The sequence below is a fragment of the Rhododendron vialii genome, chromosome 5a, assembly GCF_030253575.1.
Source record: "Rhododendron vialii isolate Sample 1 chromosome 5a, ASM3025357v1".
NCBI lineage: Eukaryota > Viridiplantae > Streptophyta > Magnoliopsida > Ericales > Ericaceae > Rhododendron > Rhododendron vialii.
Window position 1 is genome coordinate 782347 of NC_080561.1, and position 19174 is coordinate 801520.

Consider the following 19174-nt stretch of genomic DNA (forward strand, 5'->3'; position numbering starts at 1 on the left):
CTAAGTTTGTTTTGTCTTTTTACTCTCGTGCCCGTGTGTGTGGCCAGTGGGTAAGGTAAAAAAAAGTCCGATGCATTTTACGGAAATGCAACGGCTAGATTTTTTAAGCAAACAGTCGCTCTTTTTGACCAACAAATGTTTGGATTTTTTAAGCAAACAGTCGCTCTACGTAGTGTACTACTGTAGTACGTACTACTAGAATCTGCATAATCATTGGTACCATGGCGGCGGCGCGTGGTTTTCACCCATGCTGCACCGCCTATTCTCTAGTGGCAGATTGATTTCGGTGCATAAATTCAGGCATCGGCCGCCACCAGTGTTTTTCCGGCCATCCGGTTCCGCTACATGTCTCCATTTGGTTCTACTCAAAATTCACACCCGAACTAATTGTAAGAAATATTATATTACTATATTTTCTAAATTTTATTACTTATTATTTTAGTTTAGAATTCCCTTCGCCCAAAATGATAGTCTGATTCACAAAACGAGGGTTTAAAAAAATTGCATTTTTTAAATTAATGAAAAAAGTTTGGATTTTTTCTTCAAAAAAATCTATTATTTTGAAGTCCTCGTTTTTTGAACCAGACTATCACTTTGGGACGGAGGGAGTACAAGTTATTATTTATTTCGCCTAGATAATCTTGGTTTTTCTTGTTAAGAATATTTCTCTAATTTGTTTGGGTTTCTTAGTCACCAACTGCCGATATGTATAAATGTATGATAGAGCTATATTTTGAACACAACAATGAAAATTAGGTCCTCGTCTATTTCAATTTTTTTTAACACGACCAACTGCTGATATGTATCACTTGAGGTCCGATTTTTTGACCTCTTCATGGCTGCTGCCCACATAAATTTTTTCGACACCAGGTAGGTATCACGTGATGTCCAAGCAGCCCATCTGAGCAGTTTAAAAGTGTATTGGACAGTTCAGATTGAAACCTTCTCTCTTCTCTTACCCCATCACTCTCTTCTTTTTCTCTCTCCAAATTCGAGCCGTCTAAAACTAAAATGAACTGTCCAGATATGCCGAGCAGGCACCATATAATACCCACCCGACACTGAAAAATTTATCGTTGCCTACAAGTGATTAGGTGCCAAATTTTAGTAAAAAAAATCACAATTGCTACAATTCCCACTACGTTTCATTCGATATACCCGCTACTAGTTAGTGCTACCCATTCTCCCAAGTCCCACCGCTGTTTAAAACCTTGTCTCGGTGTCAGAAACGGAGAGTCCAGAGACGGTGGCGCGTGGCGTGGATATTGGGAAGGTGGAAAGCGAGTGCAGGGATAGTCTGAAAACGGTTACAGTTTTGTACAGTAAAGTGAGAGGTCCATGATGAGTCACAAGTGACGTGAGACTGTCAAAAGTGGGCCTGCCTTTCTGAACCGTAAATGGTGGCGCCATTCCAGCGAGAGATTATTCCATGCCCCCGGGGCATAGCCACGTGGTGCCCTGGGGCTTTCTGCACCACACATTTCAACGGGCCATTGAAATGTGTGGTGCAGAAAGCCACCACGTGGCTATGCCCTTGGGGCATAGTATAATTTTCCCATTCCAGCATATCAACTCTCATCAGTCTCTCTCTCTTTATTAATTTACGTACATTTCGATTAATTTTTTTCTTTGTCTAATTAAATATAGGCTGCATATCCATGCCGGGACAAGAAAATACTTTCTTCTTTACTTTCTTGTGACCGACCCAAAAACCGAACCCGATTCAATAGTAGAAGGAGCAAACGCAACAAGCAACCGGACAAACCTTTGGCCTCCTCTCTCTCTCTCTCCCTTGTTTCTTTGTGGAACTGCAGGAGGAATAACACGCTCGATCTTTGTTGTTTTGCGTCTTTTTGTTTTTTTTGATCATCTTGTTTTGCGTCTTTTGTCACGCGTTTTCTGCAGCTGGATGGCAATCATCGATTTTGTTTCCCTTTACATTTTGGTATTTGGTTTTTGTGTTACGATTTTGCTAATATCCGCCCGTTAGACAGAATATAATATACACACAATTCTAAATAAATTCGGATATAAATACATATTTCATGAATATTAATATACTTTCATAAATATCAATACACTTTTCTCAAATATCAATGTACATTTTATCTATTATCCTACGACCATTGGGCGAAAGTTAGAGTAATCTTATCCTCTTTTTATGACATGTTGATGTGGCTTGGGATTTCCTGTCCGACTATCCCTGTCCCATTCCTCTGTCCCACTCTTTAAACGCTGACACGTGTCCTCTTCAGCAAAATTTAAAAGACCACACCACACCCAATCCCACCTTTGTCTTCTCTCCTCCTACCTCTGCCACAAAAAGTACACGACCACTCTGCGCCGATCTCAACCACTAGCTCCTCGTTTCTCCTCTCTCCCTACGGCCCACTCCACCATAACCTCACCGTTAAAATCTCTCTCTCTCTCTCTCACTCTCTCTCTGTGTATATGTACGTATCTAAACACATGAAATCATAAAGGATGTGTTTCAGATTTTTTACTAAATTTCTCTCTTTGTTTAATATTTTAACAATTCATTACTTGATTCTGGAAAATGTAGCAAGGGCTTGTTCCATCAGGTTTTCAATCTCGTGTAGGGGTGACAAACGGGCGGATTTGGGTCAAATTGGGTAAGTTGTTAGTGGGTTGGGTCTTTAATGGGTCATTGACCCATTTAGACCCATTAACTATGAGTCTAATTACCCATACCCAACCCGACCCATTTATTTTAAAGCAAACCCGACCCGCCAATTAACCCAATTACATATATACTAAAAATTCTGATCGAAAAATTAGAAAAGTAAAAAAAAATTATGATTGAAACTCATAAATTTTTTCAAAAAGACGAGAATAAGTAATTTTTTTTGTCTTATTGAATTTTTTTTGTTTTTATTCAAAAAATTATAAGTTTCGATCAAATTTTTTTACTTTTCCGATTCCTCTCATCAAAACAAATTAATAAGTCACAAAAATATGACACAAAACAAAAAAAATGCAAAAAAAATTTGAAAAAGGACAAAAAAATAAGTCAATTTTTTAATCCAAACCCTTTGCGGGACTACCATGAGAGAAATTTATTCACGGCGGAGCACAATTTCACGGGTCCATTCGCGCAATTAATGGATGAGATGTGTTTTCAATTTTGACTGGTCAAAATAATTGTTACCGGTCACAATTGATTTTTAATTCGGACCATTGGGGGGGGGGGGGGGGGGGGCTCCTGGGGGTTTGGGTTTTGGGTTTTGGGGGGGGGGGGGGGGGGGCGCAGGGGCGAGAGAGAGATTGGGGGGGGGGGGGGGGGGCGGTGAGAGAGAGAGAGAGAGCGAGAGGGGGGCGGGGGGGGGGGGGGGCGGGGGAGACCAATTGATGGGTTTGGGTTTGGAAAAGAAACCAATTAAGAGATGAAATTTGGTGGGTTATTTTCATTGCCCATTGGGTCATTTAAGTTGAACCAATTGATGCCCAATTATGACCCAACTAATAATGGGTCAGCTGGGTTTGAATCCATTCTTACCCAACTAATAAATAGGTTGGGTTGGGTCTATTTTCTAGTTGATGGGTCTGGGTTTGTTAATGGGTCTGGGTTCAATTTGCCACCTCTAATCTCGTGAGGGTTGAGTGAGATGGAAAAATTGATGAGGGAGATGACAATTTGCCATAGAGAAATCATGGTGGTTTTACAAGAGTAGCTAGATAGGGGAGAAACGAGGAGTGGGAGGGGGACAACATGAAATGGCCGTTCGAAGAGGTTGCAGCGGTGCTGCAATCGCTAGCGGAGAGGTTCGTGAGGTTTTTGGGGCAGAGGCAGGAGGGGAGAAGACAAAGGAGGGATTAGGTGTGGTGTGGTCTTTTAACTTTTGCTGAGGAGGACGCGTGTTAGCATTTAAAGAGTAGGACAGAGGAGTGGGACATGGATAGTTGGACAGGGGATCCGAGTCCTGTTGATGTAGGGGAACTAATTTTAAATTCTTCTTAAGATTCCAATGTATTTAGAAATGCTTTTATAATTTTTCTGATTGTAGTTTAGAATTTTATCTTTAATAACTGTGAAACATCGAAATCTTAAGAAGAATATATTTAGAATTCAATACACTCGTGAAAAATGATGTCATAGTTCTTCATTCTCTTATTATTTTTTATCGGGCCTTTCTATTAATAGCTCACTTCAATAAACAAAAAAATGACCCCAAAACAAAAAAAACATATACTCCGATATACTATTTTTTACACTTGTTACCATTTCAATACAATTTTTTTACCATTTCAATACAATTTTTTTAACCTTACCATCAGCTCGGCCAGTTTCAGAATATCAATCCGAAGTGAGTGGCCAAACATTCATTACCCGGAAATGCATTACCTAGAATGCAAGTCTTAATCGGCCAACCACCTCCTCATATGCGAATTGCGAAGGGAATGGATTTTTCAGAGTCTCTCTTCTCATTTGGACTTATATTTAATGTGTAGCAAAAGTTAAACCGATGAAAAGAAAACAAAATAATTCATATTTGTCAGGATTAAAAAAAAAAAGAAATTGATTTTGGCACTCCAATTTTAGCCACTGACACTCTCCACTTTGTGTCTTCATCATGTGAGATTGCAAAATAAATAGTGAAGTACTAAAATTACATAATAAAAAAAAAAGTGTTGATGTAAAAAAGGAGTGTGAACATGCCCAGCTGACTTTGCATAAACTTTCCAACGGTAAGAATCTCCAACGTGAACAACTTTATAGCACTTCTCCGTGCTATTTAAAGTCTAGTGGGGATTCCATTGAGTGGTTCAGACACTTGCCAGAGAAGATGGCCTCATTTTGAACCAATTTATTAAAGGAAAATGATTTTGGCACTCTAATTTTTAATGATGATATTTTAAAATTTATCTATTAGTGTGCTTGTTATATATTGTATAATTTTTATACTAAAAAATAAGTTTTGGAGTGTCATCATAAAAAATTGGAGTGACAAAAATCATTTGCCTTTTATATCAAATGAACTACACAAACTAGAAGTGGCGTCTAAACTAACTTATCTATCCCATCCCCCATGGTTGCTCAATGTCTGTAACTATACACCCAGAGTCCGGTTGGGGATTTTGACTTTGGACTTTTTTTTTGTGTGCATGGTCTTCAATAATTTTTTCAATAATTTTTTTCTCAATTATTACTTTCATTTCTCTCTCTGCTTATTACCCAAAATCGAAAATCAAAATTCTAAAAGGAACAAGCTCAGATTTATAAATGGGTTCCTGAATCAGTTTAGAAAAAAAAAAAAGAAAATCAGTGGAGGGATGTGGAACACAAGAGCACGCCTCAGTCCGGTCAGATGACATGTGGTTGTGTGTGGGGTTGAAGAGGCACCACCAACTGATTGTGATACCCCCAAGGCCACTGCAACTTTGTATGTTCCTCATCCACTCTGCATAATATTTTAAGGAAAAATATGGATTTTATCACGAATTTGGAACATTCGTTGTGGGCGTGGAGTATGGATCCAAAGTGATGATTCAGAGGGAGGTCATCCCCCGCACAAACAATACCCTTGTGGACAGGGGACAATCCAAGCCCACACTAAAGGAAAGGGACGATGTGCATGGGTTATTATCGGTGGCGGATCTAGAAAATTACACCGGTGGGACACATTGTTTTGTAATCTTCAAGAAATTTTTTGTAAAAAGACAAATGACGCAAAGCTTAAATATTCTATGCAGAATAAAATTTCTCCATGTTTTCAATAAAAAAAATAGTTCTCTTTGACTTTATACAAACAAGATAAACTTCAAATACTACCTAGTTAGACGAAAAGCCTTACCAATGACGAAGTACAAAATCTTACAAATGAGGCTACAAAATACATTAAAAGCCCTAATTTATTCAATATAGAAAGTCGTGATTTGGTTATAAAAAAAAGATACTCCTAATTTAATTAACAAGAATTTCTAACTCAAGATCAAAATCAAAATTCCAATTTCAAGGTACAATAGTCAATATTTACGTATCAAACAAAAGACCACAGCGGGTTCTAGGTTTGGCCAAATGAAAATGACAAAGTTAATAACGTTTGTCCTTCATGAGATTGCATGTTCAAATTTTACGGAGGCAAAACATTACAAACCCTTGGGAACACTAGAGGGTTTGTCCGGTCATTAAACTTCAGTATCCTAGAATCAGTCGAGGTGTGTTCAAGCTAACCCGAATATCTGGTTATCAAACCAAAATTGCAGCAGTGGGTCTTGCTATGGAACAATTCCTCTTTAAAATCTGAGGGATAAAACCTAAAAGGATAGCAATTACAAAAAAAAAAAAAAAAACACACTTTGATTTGGGTGGAGGCACATGACCCCACGTGTCCCTTATTGTGTCTGTCCTGGTTATTACCAAGGGCAAGGGTAAGGATGACGTCACATTGGTTTAATAAATTGTTAGTTTTTCCCGTACGCGCACGTAGACTCTTTATCGATACAAGTTTCTAAGCTCGATTGTAAAGACTGTTTTGTCCGGTCAAAACTTGGACCGAAGAAAATCTGAACCTTATGAAAATGGGAATCTATCCTTTCCCTCAACATGTGGCTTTATAAATGCTTTGTTTGCATCATCAAGTAGCGGAGTATCATATAGAAGCACTATCCTAGTATTCACCTCCTTTCCTGTAGACGTGCATCAAGGGTTTAGGAGAGTGTGCCGAAAGGGCAAAGAATCAAGAGAATGAGAGAGTTCATTTCCTGTTTCCTCTTTGTTCGTTTGCTATTCTACATGCTTTCGGTCATTTTTTCTAGGCAAATATTTATTAATGTCATTTTCTTTTTTGTTTTTATTAGGGTGAATTTACTAAAATACCATTTCATTTGGAAGGTGGAAAAAAGCTAGTAGCATCATAAAGTACAAGGGTGTTTCACTCTAGTAAAAACAAAAAGGAAGCGATGTTAACCAACAAAGGAGTGACAAAATCATTAGTCTTTTTCTATTGATCTTAGATGCTCTTATCTCACTCCAAACAGAATCTATTGATTGTTTGAAGCTGTCTTTCTCAAACTCTCCAATGCTTACACAGGTCCCAATTAAAGTATGAGCAAAACTCTTAGAATTGTTCAGAATGAGTTAATAGCACTTGAAAAATTTTAAATCTAACACCTTCAGAGAGAACAAACTCTCAAGTCCCCGATATTGACCACTACACCAACCTGGTGTACATATAAACGGGGTTGCTATCGCCCAGAGGAGTTTCTTTTACTAGTTTGTTATTCCGAATCCTGTAACTATCAGACAAACACAAGGAAACAATAGTATATAAAAATTGATTCTGAAAGATAGCTACATAACGTCGCTTTGGCCGAGTGGTTAAGGCGTGTGCCTGCTAAGTACATGGGATTTTCCCGCGAGAGTTCGAATCTCTCAGGCGACGGATGACACTTTTTTCTATTTTTTCACTCCCTGCTCCCATTTCCCGTTTTTTCGCTTCCTGCTTGGTACGAGTAATAGGTAAACCATCCAATTACAAGATATGCCCGAGGCAAAGGGAAAACAGAAAATACAATACCTCAAATTGTTCTCAGGACACAAGAGCTAACACATTGTATAACATTTTATTTATTTATTTTATAACCGAACATCCGTGTCAATTTGCGCGCGCCTTGACTAATTTCAGAACCCTGAAATTAACGACCTTACAAACCCTTCACTGATCCCAAGGTTTAAAATGTTTAGCTTCCTCACGGCACTAGGGTCTGGTAATATTAGTTGATAAAATTATTTCAACATCTAAACGTAATTTGTCTTGAATTTATCACTGCAGCTCAGTTCGGTGATCCTCGCAGTGGCGACATTTCAGATCCCAATGGCTGTTTCGGCTGCTGCAGTGGTGGTTGGCTGTTTAGGGTTGTGCTAGGGTTTGTTTTGGGGCTTAATTGTATTTTGGCTTCTCCAATTATCTAGGCTTTCAGGTGTTGGATCTTAATTGGTTAGGCTCGTCCCAGTTTATTTGAGTTTTTAGGCTTTTTAGGTGTTTGAACTTATCCCATTGGGGTTTTTTTGATTGGCACCTTGCCAATCGAAGGTTTGGGTCTCGGACTCGGTATATTTGTCATTTTCCTTTGAGTTTTTAGGCTTTTTAGGTGTTTGAACTTGTCCCATTGGGGTTTTTTTGATTGGCACCTTGCCAATCGAAGGTTTGGGTCTCGGACTCGGTATATTTGTCGTTTTCCTTGTCCTGTTTGTCTTTGTACCTTGTTCAAAGATTAATGAAATTTTTTCGCCGTTCAAAAAAAATAGGAGTAAACGTTAAGACAAGTTTGTGGCTAAGCAGGTAACCAATCTCATGCGCGCATCATTTTAAGTTTCAACAAGACGGCTTTAAAATGTGAAACAAGAACTGGGTGGTTCCACTGGATCAATTAAAATATGCCCCCTTTGCAACCTTAGAAAGGGCTTCTGGACGAGCAAAGGATGGCAATGACACCACCAACTCCCACCTGTTTCTTGAATAAGGGCACAAAGAGGCTTGAATACTCGAAACATACAGAACACCCAACGGTATCAGAGTTCCTAACAATTTTCAAAGTAGGGTTGAGAAGAGAGAGGTCACGTACATAATGAGCCTGTAAGAAGCTAAATCACAGGACCTGCTTCAGAGGACTGAACAAAAAGAAGAAGAAGAAGGGCCGGTCCCCCCCTACTTTGAAAGAGGAAGTCAACTTTGTAGAGTAAACCAACATTTCATCCAAATAGAGAAGTACTATATCACCAGATATGTAAAACGGGCTTAAGTGGTTGAACCACCAAAATACAGTGCAGAATAGATCAGACTTAAAGCAACTATATTCCTAAGAAAAGATCATGCGACTACATATTGCACACATTGCACTCCATATTATAGTTGCTCTCAAGAATTTCTGAAACCAAAGTATGCATCAAGAGTAAAATCATAGTGGTTCGAACATTCATTTGAAATCATGCTGCAGCAGAGGGTGAGAGGATCAACATAAATGCAGCAATCCTTCTAATGGCCATACTTCTGAAACTCCCACTCACTATTATCTGCACAAACAAGATGGCTCCGGGTCACACACACACAAAAAAAAATATTGAAGTCATCAAAAAGCAATCCCATTTATGTGAATCAAGGGAGTAGGTGTGGGGGCACAGGACTTACCCAATGGACACACTTGACGTGTCTTGAGCCAACGGCTGATGCAGTGGAAATGGAATGCATGGTTGCAAACCCCTAAATGAATAGAAACCAACTTTGTTACAGCAAAAATAAAATTTACATCAACCAGCAATAAGCATGCAATAGCCAGTCTAATTCCACCATGAACTACTGGATGAAATATAAATCTCCAATGCCCCAGTCTGATCGTGAATAAAGAACTGTGGGACGCTTGAGCAATTAAATGTAACTAAAATCTCCCTATGTCATCAATAACCAAGGGTTCAAATTCAACATATGTTGTTGGAACTTGGAATTACAAAGGTGAAAATAGATCACGCATCTCCACCATGCATGTCAGAGGTGCTTGTAAGACGCCAATATCTTCTTTGTGAAAAGGAGCTAACCATGGCTCTCCCCAACCTTTGTTTTCCTTAACATTTCTTCGCAATTGTCAACCGTCTTTATCCTAAACTTTCAATACCAGGACAAACCCTTGATTAGCACAACCATTCATGCCAGGACATACTGAACTTAGCTGTATAATTAACTGGCTCATGGCTTCACGTACTGTCAGCAAAAGTATCCATAGACAATGCGACCACATTTACTTTGTGAAAAGGAGCTAACCATGGCTCTCCCCAACCTTTGTTTTCCTTAACATGTCTTCGCGATTGTCAACCGTCTTTATCCTAAACTTTCAATACCAGGACAAACCCTTGATTAGCACAACCATTCATGCCAGGACATACTGAACTTAGCTGTATAATTAACTGGCTCATGGCTTCACGTACTGTCAGCAAAAGTATCCATAGACAATGCGACCACATTTACCAGTGTTGCGCCTGAGAATACCATTGTGGAACCAAATATGTCATCTCGGGCTATGACATATGACCACAAGAGAATGAGGCCTGATAGCATTCCAAGTAATTGCACCACTGAAGGTAAGAGGGAGAAGATATAACGCGGGGGGGGGGGGGGGGGGGGGGGGGTGGGGGGGGCCCGGGCGGGGAGGCTATACATAATTGGAGAGGGTTTAGCAGGAAGGGGGATCCCTGTAAAGGCCCTCATCTGACATCTAGTCAAGCAGTTGAGAAAAAATTTGGATAAGAATTCCCTGTTAAGAATAAAGAGGACCTTTTGCTCCAGTGACGTATCCCGCAGGCTCCTATTGAGAGATACATAATAGTTGGGGTAGGTAATCAAAGCAGAAATCCAATGCCTAAGCTTGTCAGGAAGTCGGAAATTCAAAAATAGAAAAACTCACTACTACACGACCTGCACATAATACCCAAAATTCTTCTTCAAAAGCCTCTAAGTAACTTAAATGGCATCACTCATCAGAATACTTAAATGACCTCTGTAAAGAAATAACCTAAGCACGAGCTGATAAGAGTTTCAGACAGTTGTATTCATCTATCAATATCAAGACAAAGCAATCCTTGACCTCAAACCAATCTCCAAAACTCCCGTGCTAAAGGAAAGAGAAAAGGAAAACCAAAAAAAAAGAAAGATATTATAGAGTAACACCAAAACACATTCTCACTCCTGGGTACTTTACGTTGTCAATGGCAAGGTAAAAACCCATCATACATGAACATGATATCCTTAATTCCATGCACATGCTTAGATTAATTCAACATACTACTGAGCATGGATCCACTTTCATATGATGACAAAACCTTGCTTCCGATAAAAGAAGCCGTTACATACATGTAATATTTTCACAGATTCCAAAACACTATCAGGGTAAACAATTCAGTTACACAGATTCCATTATCAAAGCATACTTTCTAGTGTCTTTCTAGGGGACGTAAACCTTGCACAAGCTACTGAACAGTCATATTTATACCTCCCAACTAAAGCCACAGCACGTAACAAGGCTAGTATATAGAGACTGAACACAACACACACATACACAGATATTGGTGTCTATATCTGCATACGTTAGTATATCTTCTAAATAAAAACGAAGCGTGAATTAACACCAGCATAAGTACAAAAAAAAGTGCGTCAATTTTAGTAGACACATACCCCAAGCAACAGTACATTCCTCACTTGTGGCACTAGCTTGGTTAGCTTGACACTCGATGCCTAAACAGAGCATCAAAAAACAGATCATATTACACAATAACAATAAAGATGATGATCCTGTGGCACTAGCTTGGTTAGCTTCACACTCAATGCCTAATCAAGATCATCAAAAAACAGACCAACAACATTACACAATACACAATAAAGATAGTGATCTTTGCACTCAATTTTCTTATAAATTCACTCCAAAATTCATCATTCAGTGCTTCATTCAGTGCTTCAATTATACACAACACAAGCACTAAAAGACTAATTTTGGACAGCGTTAATTTATAAGAAAGTGGAGTGCGAAAATCATTATCCAAACAATAAATATGAAAAATCTAACAGGAAAAACAATACAAGGAGTACAATAGAATAGATCAAACTCACAGAGATCCATGATATGGTTCCTACATATAGCACAGTTATCCACAACAATATCTACATCCACCAAACAAAATCGAATTAGATAAATGACACGAAGATCACAAAGATAATTCATGTTGAAGGAAGCTGGTTAGGGTTAGGGTTTTGTTACCCCAAGCCCAGAGAGCGACAGCGTTCCACTTTTTGATTTCGAATCGCTTGGCCTTCTTCGATGACGAGGATGCGGAAGCGGCGGACGAGGACGGTGGCGCGTCGCTTGGACCCTCGCCGGCGGGGACCATCGTCACGTCGGTGTCGAGAGAAGCCATTGCTTTGATAAACCGAAAACAGAAGGCTGGGGCACTGTCTTCTGATTCCCTCTCTGGCTTTTTCTAGTCTAGTACTACTTTAAAATCAAAATTGGATATTTTTTTATTATCAGAAATCGGAATATTAGCGCAGTAAAGGCTCTGTTTAAGACTTTTTAAGGAAAATAAAAGAAAATTAATTTTATTTTTCTTCCATTGTTCGGTTGGAAGAGAAAGAACGAAGAAAATAAAAATTCAAGTTTAGTAAATAGTAAATTTTTCCTTCAATTTTCCTCTCATTTTTTACCCATTTTTTTTCCCTTAGGTTTCAAACAGAGCCTAAGTTTTTACATTATTTTTCTGCTACTAGTGCTAACAAGAGGGTGGATTGCGGTCAGATATCACTGTTCTGATCCCCGAACCCCTTTCACATTCCCGATTTCCGACAGGGATTTGGTTTTATCTATCAAAAAATAAAAAAATAGAAAAAGAATCCTAACAATTTTTCCTTAGTACTTAATTTAATTACTTCCAAATCAGGTGAAAACCCAACGCTTTCTGTCACCGTTGTGGACCCCACTGTGTGTTGATCGCAAATAGAGAGGGGACAAGGGGAGGGAGCGTAGAGACAAAAAGAGAGAAAGGAAGAAGAATCATACTTATAATTTATAATCACAAACAAGTTCACAAATACTATATAACCTTTTTCAAGAGTGTTTGTATAAGTGTGTATAGGTCGCGCTACAGTATTTTGTGGCAGGCTACCCCACCAAAGCCTTGAGCTCAATCTAGTTTCGTCCGTATCCGGCCCAAAAGCCGATTATAAAGCCCACCATCGTCATTCCCCAATTCGGGCTAGTGACCCCTTTAATGGACTTTGGGCCTGCACCAAAATGAGTTTGGCCCACCATGGGTTGTCGCAAGACTAGTTGGAGCTGCTTTTTTTTCCCCCTTGATAACTAGGTGTCAGGCTAGCTTTCACGCACCTTTATTAATTTTGAAATCTTAAAGTTAATGACTGAAAAATCCTCCCGTGACTCCAAAGTTTGGAATGTTTGGCCTTCGTGGGATTCTAAAATGCGACTTCATGGAGAACAATCACTTATTAACTTTCTCATGGCTACATAGTCAAAACCTCTTGGAGTTCTATTTAGAGTTTTACATGAACTAAATTATTATTATTTTTGATCAGCAAAGAAAAGATTTTATTAATTAAAGAATCGAAGCTACAAAGATTAAAAGGAAATGAGAAAAAGAGGCATCACAACCGGCAACCTACATTCCAACTATGTTGACACCTAAATCGAAAACAATTATATGCCACCTGCCCCCAGAGGAAGGGGAGGTTGGCAAGACGCCAACCAAAACAAACAGAGTAGTCAAACATGTAACCCAGACACCAAATACCCCAGGACATACGGGGAGCACCTGAACATACTAGAAGCAAATCATGAACACCTAATCAAATACATAAACTACTCCAAATCACAATTGCACTTTCACCAGACAACTCTTTATCTTGAACCTGACCCGGAACCTGATCTTCAATTCATATGGCTGAGAAAACCACGAACCATTGCTGATAAATTATTGTACTCTGCGAAAATTGGGATGCCCCGTAATATTACTTTGCGATGGCCTGCTCGAATCAACTCGAATATGTGCACAGATTTTTTGTGGAGTCCACTCCGAATCTCACACAAACGATTTGAGTCGTTCATTACATATAAACTATTTTGTCAAGTGCTCCCGAGAAATATGAGCTCAATCGGATAACTGTAAGTATTTGATTTAATTTTCCAACTTTCACGGACTTTTCGTGCTCGAATTCGGAGTTAGGATCCACCTTTCTTGTTGCCCTACTAACCTAGTTGAGGATCTATATCATTGGTTTTCTCAAGTACAACTACATTTTGAATACCATCTCATTTGAAATCAACACATTGGTTAGATACGAGATGTATCTAATAGGAAGGACAAACAGATACTTAGAAACCAAAACCCAGGGCTTGGCCTAGTGAATAAGGCCCGAACACCCGAGTTATCAAAATATCTTGTGAATTTTCATTCCAATTTTTTTTTAATTTCACAAAAAAAATCATGTGAGTTATCTTTTAGTATATCTAAGTTATGATTTGACTTTAATTGAGACCTCCGCAAGTTGGTGAAATTGACCTCTTAGGATTAATCGAGGTGCGCATAATTTGGCTCGGACACTTAAATTATAAAAAAAAAAATTTAGAAACCAAGAAGAACTCTCTAAACGTGATTCCCGTTTCTAACTGAACACAACTACTGTAATATTTTAAAAATAGAGAGAGAATATTTGTTAACAACCTCTACAAATAAAACTTTTTATACAAAAGTTAAGGTTTCAAGTTTTCAACCATAATTGAATATTGTGTGTGGGCATGTGTTTCAGGGCTAAAGTTTTGATGAAGCAATGGGCCTATATTGGCTATGTTGGATAACAGTAAAGATACAAGCACAGCAAGTGTTGTACAGAAGCTGCGCACAGACCATTTTTGCGCCCGTCTTTGGTCTCGCAAAGATGATCGGAGCCGCTTATTTTGTTCAAAATACTTCGTTTAGGGTCTCTGTAAAAAATCACCTCAATCCGATATCGGGAATGGTGTTTACGAATTATCCAACTTTGCTTCAAAATTTCGGGAAGGGTGTTTAAGAATCATCCAACTTTGCTTCAAATTTTAAAAATTTAAAGCAAAGTTGGATGATTCTTAAACACCCTTCCCGATATCGGATTGAGATAATTTTTTACAAGGACCCTAAACGAAGTATTTTGAACAAAATGAGCGACTCCGATCATCTTTGCGAGATCAGAGACGGGCGCAAAAGCGGTCTGTGCGCAGCTGTTGTACAACACTTGTTAACCTGTAGCAGCGTTCGTCGGATAAATAGAAGGCAATCAGATTTCTGTGAATGGGGAGTAAAAAAGCATGCAAATCTTAATGGCCCCCATTCATGATTTCTGATCCTAACAAGTCCAATTTAAATACTCTACACTGCTTGTCCAATGGCTCAAGCTAGTCAGGATGAGTTTGGTGGAGGAATTCACCAAGAGCTATGAATTATTAGTTGGCAATGTTTTTTTTGTGTGTGCGCGCATGTGTATGTATGTGACGAGAAATATAATGTTCTATATTAGTACTTGTGTACGTGGGTGGTGATTCACTTCATGTACATCGGGACGGATTCACCAAGTGAGCTCCTCTCCTAAGTTAGAAACTAGGAGCACATAAAGGCAAAAGTACCATAGATCTTAGATCATGAAATGGCTTACATACCCTCTTTAGGGTTTCCCCCTTAGGCTTTTATAGGATGAATGTACTTGCTCCTCAAGCCATGTGCTAGGCAAGTGCCACTCGAATCTATTTTAGGTAGGTAACATCATGCATGACGTTCGGTGTACGCGTGGCGGAGTACTGTACGTGTGACGACCCAAATTTTTTACATTGCTTCAAAAATAAATAACTATCCAAATGTTACAAATGATGGGCCCCTCAATGTCCTCAAAAATTATACAACGATCTCTCCAAATAATCTTTAAAACTAAATCCTTCTAATACTCCAACTCGACCGGAGCCCCACTAACTTGCTCCGCACTTGAAAAACATAAAAAGGGCTGTAGGATACGTAGGTTCTATCTCCACAAACTTTTTTTTCTAAAATCTCAATCACCACATGGAACCAGTCTTCACGTCCTAGAGGGGCCAATAGTCACTGGCCCTCATAACCCCAAACTTCCCCCGCTCTCTCTTTTCTTTAAGCCCAGAACTCTCATGCCTGAATATCTGGATAGAAAGCATCAACTTTCCTGCCCTTTAATGAAGCCAACCCATGCCATAATATACTCTCATTATATTTTTCTTAGTTAGTTTTAGCGGTATAATTTGTGCTTGAAAAAAATTAGATGGAAACATAAAGTAAAATGTTAGAAAAAAAAAAGAACGAAATACCAATTGTTTGTATAAAATGTTGGTCTATTTTACATTAACTACTTATCGGACTTAAGGGCCCTATTTGGGACCGAAAATTTGGGGGCTCTAGGCGGCAGCGGGCATCGATCATGTCATATCGACTTTTGTGACCGAAGTTTTTACCTCCCATTATATATCCGAGCGGTTGCAATTGAGCAAAAATAAAATATAGTTTGTCCAAAATTAATTTGCCTCCCATTATATAATCCAAGCGGTTGCAATTGATAAAAATAAAATATAGTTTGTCCAAAATTAATACCTTCCTGTCCTTGTATAATATTCTATTAGGTTGATTTCGCTGGCCTATAAGGTGCACAATTTAAACTTTTTTTTCTTGATCTCTTAACACTTAACAGATACTTTTTTTGATCGGCAAATTATTTTTATTAATCTCTGCAATATTACAAAGATTAAAAGGACAAGGACAAAAAGAAAATTAAAATTACATCTCCACACTACCCGATACCAACCAAAGCCCTAAACACCCAAAACAAAATCCCACTGCTCAAACCACTGCCCTGCCGGGGACCTTCCAGATATCCTTCTTATAGAGCCACAGTGAGACTTGGAGAAACAAAAATGATGTCCAACAATATTCTTCAATAGAATCTCAATTGTGAAAAGGTGAAAGAGAAGTTTCCTCGAGCTCATTCAACTGTATAAGTACCCATTTCTTCCCCTTCATTCTCTTCACAACTCACAACCACAAAAATACTACATATTCTCCACCCATGGAAACTCAATCTTGGGCTGTTCTAGCCCTCTCTTGGGTAGCTACATTGTTCATTCTTTCGAAAATTTTCCCTTATAACCATAGGAAAAATACCCTCCCACCGGGCCCTAAACCTTGGCCAATCATCGGTAACCTGAACCTCATCGGTCCCCTCCCGCACCAATCCCTCCACAAGTTGTCTCAAAAGTATGGACACCTAATGCAACTCAAATTCGGCTCTTACCCGGTTTTGATTGCCTCGTCTTCTGAGATGGCAAAGCAGTTCCTCAAAACTTATGACCAAATCTTCGCCACTCGCCCTGAGACTGCGGCTGGCAAATACACTACTTACAACTACTCCAATATTACATGGGCTCCCTATGGACCCTACTGGCGCCAAGGGCGTAAAATCTACCTACACGAGCTTTTTAGCTCGAAAAGGCTAGAGTCATATGAGTACATTCGTGTAGAGGAGAAAAAAGCCTTTATGTCCCGACTCTTTGCCTTGTCAGGAAAGCCTGTTTTACTCAAAGACCATCTTTCACGCGTTACTCTAAGCATTATAAGCAGAATTGTACTGGGCAAAAAGTACTTCAGTGAATCTAAACATGAGGAATCGATAGTGACGCTTGAGGAATTTCAGGAGATGTTAGATGAGTTGTTCTTGCTTAATGGTGTCTTGAACATAGGAGATTGGATACCGTGGATTGATTTTTTGGATTTGCAGGGATACGTGAAGCGAATGAAGGCTTTGTGCAAGAAATTCGATAGGTTTCATGACCATGTGATTGGTGAACACCAGGCTAGGAAGGAAGCAGAGAAGGATTTTGTGCCCAAGGATATGGTGGATTTGTTATTGAAGCTGGCTGATGATCCAAACCTTGAGGTTAAACTCACTAGTGATGGTGTCAAAGGATTCATTCAGGTATGATTCATTCGCGCTTTTGATTAGTTATATCTTCATCTATAGTATCATGTTACTGTTTAAATTTTTTTGCCTAAAGCGAAAGAAGTCTCTAAACCAAGGGCGGGCAGAGGGGGAGCGAGCGGGGTAGTGTCCGGATATTGAGTAGGAGTCGGATCGGGGGGTCACACTCCTACTAAGTACCAGTTTATTAGAGTGAACAAGCTTTAAGGTTGCTGTGTCAAGGCCCTGGACTACCAAAAGGTAGGGGCCTAGCACGACACCACCAAACTCTAGTATAAATTCATTTATTAATGTATATGTTAGGATTTTGTCCTAAAATATAATTGCATGGGCCGTATGGCTCATTCAAAATCTTGATAAGGTTCATTTAGCCCCTTCAAAATTAGGATTTTCAACCATGTTGAACCTCTAAATAACCTCATATATATGTTTCAGGACTTGATTGCTGGTGGTACGGACACTTCAGCAACAACTGTGGAATGGGCAATGTCTGAACTCTTGAAACAACCAGATTTAATAAACAAGGCAACCGAAGAGCTCGACAGAGTCATCGGAAGAGAGAGATGGGTTGAAGAGAGAGACTTCCCCCAACTCCCTTACATTGATGCGATCGTTAAAGAAACCATGAGGCTCCATCCAGTTGCCGTAATGCTTGCCCCACACGAGGCTCTTGAAGATTGCAATGTGTCCAGTTACGACATCCGTAAAGGAACTCGAGTGTTCATCAACACGTGGAGCATCGGGAGGGACCCTGCGATATGGGATGCACCGGAAGAGTTTCGCCCGGAAAGGTTTTTAGGGAGATCGATCGACGTGAAGGGGCAGAGTTTCGAGTTGTTGCCGTTTGGGTCCGGAAGGAGGATGTGCCCTGGATACAGCCTTGGACTCAAGATGATCCGGTCTAGCTTGGCTAATATGTTACACGGGTTCAAATGGAGATTGCCTGGAAATTTGAGGGCTGAGGATTTGAGCATGGAGGAAGTTTATGGACTGGCTACGGTTAGGAAAATCCCACTGGTTGCAGTCTTGGAGCCTAGGCTCTCTGATCACCTTTATCAGTTGTGAATTCGAAGTGGTATTATGTCCTGTTGATGGTTCTGGTTTTAAGTTACCTGTTTTCATTTTCGAGTGTCCGTTCCGTTTTATGTTTGAACAATAACCTCATATGAGAAGGCATCACGTGGTGACACCCCAAGACCATTAAATAGTTTTTCCGATGTAGGACTAATATGTATTCAGTTTTTAAAGAGTCCAATATGCAATTAATAATCGATCATTCGGTATTGTATATTTATTTTATCTGTTACTGGTAATGTTGGAAAGTCTCCGCCTCTGATTATAAGTTAAGTATTTCCAAGTTTGTTCTTGTAAATATTGGGGTAATTATGCTTGGTGCCCTTATTATTTACTAAGGTTTCACTTTGACCCCTCCATTATCTATTACGAAATTAGCCAATCGCTGTGTATCGCAACTTAAATCTTGCATCTACACGTAATTAACAAGTTCGATTGAAAATAGCACATGTGCCACGCATGACAAGTTTTTAGGGCCCGGATAGGAGTGAAGGGACTAGAGTGAGAATAGTAGTAATTTTTTTTTTTTCGCGGCAATATCCAATATTGTTAGATTAACACAT

The 19174-nt window shown here is 39.3% G+C and overlaps 2 protein-coding genes and 1 non-coding gene across 4 annotated transcripts; 2 read left to right on the top strand and 1 right to left on the bottom strand.

Moving 5' to 3' along the window:
• The first annotated feature begins 7321 nt into the window (after positions 1-7321).
• TRNAS-GCU (transfer RNA serine (anticodon GCU)) lies at positions 7322-7403 on the top strand. The gene has a single exon. It is a non-coding gene; the product is annotated as a tRNA-Ser (tRNA).
• A 1289-nt stretch (positions 7404-8692) lies between these two features.
• On the bottom strand, positions 8693-12017 carry LOC131325324 (RING-box protein 1a). 2 transcript variants are annotated; one of them, XM_058357517.1, is made up of 5 exons: positions 11764-12017; positions 11616-11666; positions 11184-11243; positions 9150-9221; positions 8693-9034 (listed from the first exon to the last, which is right to left on the bottom strand). In XM_058357517.1, the coding sequence occupies exons 1-5, from the start codon at positions 11918-11920 to the stop codon at positions 8997-8999; spliced, it is 378 nt and encodes a 125-aa protein (XP_058213500.1). In that variant the 5' UTR covers positions 11921-12017; the 3' UTR covers positions 8693-8996. The 2 variants fall into 2 exon arrangements, with proteins under 2 accessions (XP_058213500.1, XP_058213499.1); XM_058357516.1 differs by having other exon boundaries at positions 11184-11336; positions 11764-11987.
• A 4503-nt stretch (positions 12018-16520) lies between these two features.
• On the top strand, positions 16521-18909 carry LOC131325325 (trimethyltridecatetraene synthase-like). Its single transcript, XM_058357518.1, has 2 exons — positions 16521-17534; positions 17973-18909. Exons 1-2 carry the CDS (start codon positions 16629-16631, stop codon positions 18600-18602), a joined length of 1536 nt encoding a protein of 511 aa, XP_058213501.1. The 5' UTR covers positions 16521-16628; the 3' UTR covers positions 18603-18909.
• The last annotated feature ends 265 nt before the right edge of the window (positions 18910-19174 follow it).